A 6,336-nucleotide genomic window follows, 5' to 3' on the forward strand; every position below is an offset into this window, starting at 1 on the left:
AACACACACACACACACACACACACACACACACACACACACACACACACACACACACACACACACACACAAAAGAAAAATTTACAATGTTATGTTTTATAAATTGGATATGTATATAAATTCATCAGAATTTAATATGTATATAAATTCACATAAAAATATTTAAGTACTTACTATTTAAGTATTACTTTGACCGAAAAAATAGGATTTTTCTTACTTAATTAGATTTATTGTCATCGGTCTAATATCTCGAATTATAATATTTATCTTGTATAGAATAGTTTTTGGAATAAGTAAAATAAATCAAAAACATTTGTCCCATTTGTTATTTTATAATTTTTAATAACTAAAAATAATAAATACAACATTTTTTAGATATCGAAATATAACAGTTGCATTAATATGCATTTTTATCATTTGTTTTCAGTACTGTAGATGACAATGAAGCTTATGATAACGTTGACTTGAGAAATCAAGATGAAGAAGAAAAGTATTTTGACTCAGAAGCTCCTGAAACTGTTCTTCCTTGTAATGAATGCAATGATCAAAATGAATCTGAAGATGAGTTGGATATATATATGAAATCGCTGAAGGTTAAATAATATTTTACACTTTATACAATTGCCCCGCTATTGTTGGCATTGATTCACAGAAAAGTTATTTATTCACTAGGAGCGGACTCCTACAAATCCACATTCTTTGGATAATCAGATGTAATACATTGAGTTACAATAAATATATTCGTATTTAACAAAAGTCTAGTTATATATTTATTATATAACACTGCTTTTTTTTCCTTTTTTCTCCATTTTCTTGTATAGAGTGATCCAGACCAGCTGAAAGAATCAGCATATACATACGTACTATTTATGAAAAACTGAAACTCGAAAAATTGTCTATTTTGCAATTTTTGCAATTTTTTTTAATTACCTAATAAGCAGAATAGTTTATAAAGTAATAGTTTATATCATATTTTGCATTTGTTTCTCACTTATATTCTTAATCCGATATTTATTAAATTTTTCGTGTGTATTTAAATTTTGCTCTTATTTGCATTCAAATTTAAAATTTTTGTGTATATGTAAATATTTAAAATAAGTAAGTAGTAACGATAAAAAAAAAACATTCAATGACTTGGTGAAAGTGATTATTCTATGTATCTGATTCAAGTGTGTTCAGACACTTCAGACTTCCATAGAACTCTGGCGGAGTCGGGCGTATCTAATGTCTTGTCAAACCAGTCAAACAGAGCCCTTGAGGCATATGTTCGAATAATTGTATATTTCTTTTCACGAGAAAATGGTAAGAATCGTAGAATTTTGAGAGGCATGTTTCGCAATTTCGCTTGCAAGGATAAGAAGTCTCCTTCAAATTCGATCATGTAATGCTAATCAATCGCTCGCGAACAATAAGCCTAGCATTGTATAGGTTATATTTGTCGAGAATATATTTGTACAGAGAAGAAAGAATATTTCATCGAGATTTTCAATAATATAGATATAAATGCTTAATTTTTTTTTCTGTACGGATCAGCGCTTACACATAAATCATAGAGAAATGTGTGTGTGTCTTATATATTATATTTTAATCTTACTGCATAGCCCATTATTATAATTTGCAGTGTTTATCCCGATTAAAACAATTATTCCTTAAGAAATCATCAAGTTTTAATGATTTAATAAATAGATTTCTATACTAGAAATTTCTATACTGTTCTATACTAGTTGCAGATAAATATATGTATCATATTATGTTTGAAGAGTCATTTTTAATTGTCAGTGCTTAATTTTATGGATAGATTGAGTCTCCTTGTTTCGACAATGTATTTTCATTGCATCCGTAGTGCATGCTTGAGTTGGATGGCTTACCTAGCATGGTACTACCTGGTGTTCCTGGTAGGTATCTTTGTTTTTCTCGCAGCCAATGACACCTGCTATAACGGGGATGGAGGAACAGGAGAAATTGTTAGAAGATGCAATTGGAGTGGTAAAAGTCCAAGCTTTTCAGATGAAACACTGTCTAGACAAATCCAAACTAATGGATGCGCTAAAACATGCCTCTACCATGTTGGGAGAACTTAGGACTTCCCTTTTAAGTCCAAAAAGCTATTATGAATTATGTATCCTTAATAATTATTTAATAATAGAACTTAAACTATAATATAAGTAGTTGGTTTTGACATTTAATTGTAAATATTCCTTATAACAATTATGATTAGATATGGCAATCACAGATGAATTACGGCACTTGGAACTTTATTTATTGGATGAATTTCAAAAAGGAAGAAAAGTTACAGATCTCTATGAATTGGTACAATATGTTGGCAATATCGTACCTAGACTGTATGTATTTGCTTTGTGATTGCATTGTTGTTTTCTTATTGAAAAAGATGATGTTCTGATTAATATTCTAGATATTTACTTATCACTGTTGGCCTGGTTTATATCAAGACAACGCCTGGTTTGAAAAGAGATCTTCTGAGAGACCTTGTAGAAATGTGTAGAGGCGTGCAACATCCACTGCGTGGTCTATTCTTAAGGAATTATTTGTTACAATGCACAAGGAATATTTTGCCAGATGTCACCGAGGGTGATGATGAAGATGGAACTGTATGTATTTTGTAAACAAAATTTTCCTCATGCGCACTGCTTACTTCTGCAATTTTATTTTCAGGTTCGTGACAGCATAGATTTCGTTCTGATGAATTTTGCAGAAATGAATAAATTGTGGGTACGTATGCAACATCAAGGTCATAGTAGGGACAGAGAAAGAAGAGAGAGGGAAAGAGAAGAGCTTCGGATTCTAGTTGGAACAAATCTTGTACGACTTAGTCAATTGGAATCTGTAATATTGGATAAATACAAAAAGGTATACTTTCATCTCTTTATTTTTAATCATAATTTATTTACTTTTTAACTATGAAATATTTTTTACTACAAATCCATTTTCAGCTTGTATTGCCAGGAATCTTAGAGCAAGTCGTTAGTTGTAGAGATGCAATAGCACAGGAATATCTTATGGAGTGTATAATTCAAGTAAATCTTTATATGTATCGTAAATATTTTATTTTAAAAATAACAATGATCCAAAAAATTAATGTCTTTCACATTTGTATTTAGGTCTTTCCTGATGAATTCCATTTACAAACGTTAAATGCATTTCTGAAGTCGTGTGCAGAATTGCAAAATGGAGTAAATGTTAAAAACATAATTATATCATTGATTGATCGACTTGCAGCCTTTAGTCAACGATCCGATGGTGTAGGAGGACCGGGAAGTCCAAATCAAGTGCCAGGAATTCCACAAGACGTCAAACTGTTTGACGTATTTAGTGATCAAATTGCAACTATCATACAGGTATTGATTAAATGGAATAGATTTCATTATTGATTATGTTAGAATGACTATCCGATGATTATTAGATATTACACAATGTTTGATATATCATGATTTGAAAATCAGAAAATTCCTTACTATTTAGTTTAAGTCTGAGGATAGTCGCAAAAACATTATATTATATTTTAATTAAAAGAGATTAATTCACATTATATATATTATATAAAAAATATTTTGTAGACAAGACAAGATATGCCTCCTGAAGATATTGTGTCCCTCCAAGTGGCTCTTATAAACTTAGCACATAAATGCTATCCCGATCGTGTGGATTACGTAGATAAAGTTTTGTTTACAACAGTTCAAATATTTCAGAAACAAAACGTCGATAAGTGAGTGTAATTTGTTACGCATGTTAAATAGCATTTTGTATCATACAAATGTATATATATTCGTACGTGCGTTTATTGTATATTTATAATTTCTATTTTTCTTTTTTAGATTGGAGTACAATAGTGCTGTTTCAAGAGAACTAGTTAGATTAATGAAAATTCCCGTAGACAATTATAAAAATATATTAACAGTGCTTAAGCTTGAACATTATGCGCCTCTTTTGGATTATTTCGATTATGAGGGCAGAAAATCACTAGCTATATATATAATAACGAATATTTTGGAGAATGAAACATTGATTCCAATGCAAGAGCAAGTAGATGCAGTGCTCTTCATGGTATCTTCCTTGGTGCAAGATCAATCAGATCAACCTAATATAGAAGAAGATCCTGAAGATTTTGCCGAAGAACAGGGATTGCTCGGAAGATTAATACATCATTTTAGATCGGAAACACCAGATCAGCAATATATGATACTGAGTGCTGCAAGGAAGCATTTCAGTGCTGGTGGTAACAAAAGAATAAAATTCACCCTACCTCCCATAGTTTTCCAAAGTTATCAATTAGCATTTACATACAAAGCACTGAAAGATCAGGTTTGTACCTCTTAATGCTCTTAAGAGCGTTCTATAATGCGTCACAATCTCGTCTCTAATAGCAATGCTTCGTGACAGCCAATCAGAAGCGTTAATAGTAATTATTGATGTTTCTGATTGGCTGTCGAGGATCATTACGATGCATTGAAAAATGCTCTTTATGTTTGTTTCTATCAAAGATTAATTTCTGTTTAATGTATACTCTTTTTTTTATTCTAATCTGAGAATTAAAAAAAAAGATAAACAATAATTTAAATTAAACCAAAATTAAAAATCTACTTTAATAGAAACGGACATTAATGAAATAAGAATGTTGAATATCAATATAAATTGATGTTTTCTTTTTTTTAGGATGACATGTGGCAAAAAAAGTGTCAAAAAATTTTTCAGTTCTGCCACACGACTATCACAGCATTAATGAAGGCTGAATTAGCCGAACTACCCTTAAGACTTTTTCTACAAGGCGCAATAGCGATTGGTGAAATCCGTTTTGATAATTTTGAAATGGTTGCTTATGAATTCATGAGTCAAGCATTTTCGATATATGAAGACGAAATAAGTGATTCAAAAGCTCAGCTCGCAGCTATTACCTTGATCATTGCTACATTCGAGCAAATGAGTTGTTTTGGCGAAGAAAACGCAGAGCCTGTACGCAATCAGTGCGCTTTATATGCTAGCAAATTATTGAGAAAGCCTGATCAGTGTAGAGGAGTCGCTACTTGTTCACATATATTTTGGTCTGGAAAATCTTTGGCTACGGGCGGAAAAGAGGTACATACATACAAATCTAACTTTAATCTAATGAAATAAATATAGAAATAAAGTATAATATACGAGAAATATAATACAATTTTCACAATTTTAGATGCAAGAAGGTGGCAAAGTGTTGGACTGCTTAAAAAAAGGTATTAGGATAGCAAGTCAGTGCATGGATACATCTGTGCAAGTACAACTGTACGTGGAGCTGCTGAATCATTACATTTACTTCTACGAAAAAGGAAACACAGCTGTAAGACGTCTACAAACATAAAATAGTTTATTATAGTTTTATTTTAAGTTGTTCTTAAAATAAATTTTTTTTAGGTAACCGTGCAAATATTAAATCAAGTGATTGCTAAAATTAGAGAGGAACTTCCCAATTTGGAAGCGAGCGAAGAAACCGATCAAATACAAAAACATTTAGCAAATACGTTAGAACATTTAAGAAATAGGATGGAATCGCCAGATTCCGATGGACTTTCTTATCAAGGTCTTGTCCTTTAACAATGTGGAATCGGCATTGTAATTTTGTACATAAAGTATTTCCATAATATAGACAATATATTGTAGTTCGATTGCACCAACAACAGTTAAGGGAATCTTAAAGACGATTAGTCGTAGTGTAAATGTAAGTCTAAACTATATTTATACAAGATTGCACAGCTTTTATATGAAGCAAATGTCACGATAGCTCTGTAGCGCCATATTAGACTAAGAAATGATAAAGATCTCAATTTCGAAACTTTGTCGTTCTCAGCATAAATTCCATATCATAGATACATATTAATGCATATACTTTAATCTTGGAAAAAGATTTTCGAATTTGAAGAAGAGGAAAAAAGTCATTGTTATATAAAAATTATATAATTTAGTCGGCAATACAAACTTTAGGATCCCCTTAACATTGATTCCGATTAACTTAATTTTCATTCTATATCTTTCCTATATCTTACAGCAAACAGGAATATTCATTAAAAACAAAAAATAAATAACTTAATTCGGGATCAGTTTATTGTAATTGTTGTTGCAACTCGCAGATCAATAGTTATGAGATTATTTCTTAATTGAATTAAATGTTTAAATTATATAAATTGCCTACATGAGATGTTTTGTCAACGATGTCTGGAACATACATATTGGAATTAATAGAATTGTATGTATATTTGTTTTAATAAAGATTTATTATACATATACATATATATTATCAACAAAAATTAGAGAGAGAGAGAGAGAGAGAGAGAGAGAGAGAGAGAGAGAG

At 30.7% G+C, this 6,336-nt stretch overlaps 2 protein-coding genes across 2 annotated transcripts in view; both read left to right on the forward strand.

Moving 5' to 3' along the window:
* The window catches only part of LOC105621538 (coiled-coil domain-containing protein 97), a 2,842-nt gene extending 2,088 nt beyond the window's left edge, over positions 1 to 754 (forward strand). Inside the window, 2 exon segments of the mRNA XM_012203011.1 lie at positions 427 to 592; positions 672 to 754. Of these exon segments, the coding sequence (XP_012058401.1) occupies positions 427 to 592; positions 672 to 716 (211 nt within the window). The 3' untranslated portion in view covers positions 717 to 754.
* Positions 755 to 1,922: 1,168 nt separating this feature from the next.
* On the forward strand, positions 1,923 to 5,582 carry LOC105621540 (vacuolar protein sorting-associated protein 35). The gene is made up of 11 exons (XM_012203012.1): positions 1,923 to 2,118; positions 2,218 to 2,341; positions 2,413 to 2,608; positions 2,673 to 2,867; positions 2,951 to 3,034; positions 3,119 to 3,355; positions 3,575 to 3,723; positions 3,833 to 4,319; positions 4,671 to 5,090; positions 5,185 to 5,328; positions 5,403 to 5,582. Exons 1-11 carry the CDS (start codon positions 1,923 to 1,925, stop codon positions 5,580 to 5,582), a joined length of 2,412 nt encoding a protein of 803 aa, XP_012058402.1.
* The last annotated feature ends 754 nt before the right edge of the window (positions 5,583 to 6,336 follow it).

Source organism: Atta cephalotes, assembly GCF_000143395.1.
Source record: "Atta cephalotes unplaced genomic scaffold scaffold00034, whole genome shotgun sequence".
Taxonomy (NCBI): Eukaryota; Metazoa; Arthropoda; class Insecta; order Hymenoptera; family Formicidae; genus Atta; species Atta cephalotes.

Bases quoted from the DNA above. Each gene is read 5' to 3' on its own strand.
- LOC105621540 (XM_012203012.1), top strand. From the start codon at position 1,923: ATGACACCTGCTATAACGGGGATGGAGGAACAGGAGAAATTGTTAGAA. The intron at 3,035-3,118 runs GTAAATCTTTAT...ATTTGTATTTAG, and splicing joins TTATGGAGTGTATAATTCAA to GTCTTTCCTGATGAATTCCA. The intron at 5,091-5,184 runs GTACATACATAC...TCACAATTTTAG, and splicing joins TGGCTACGGGCGGAAAAGAG to ATGCAAGAAGGTGGCAAAGT.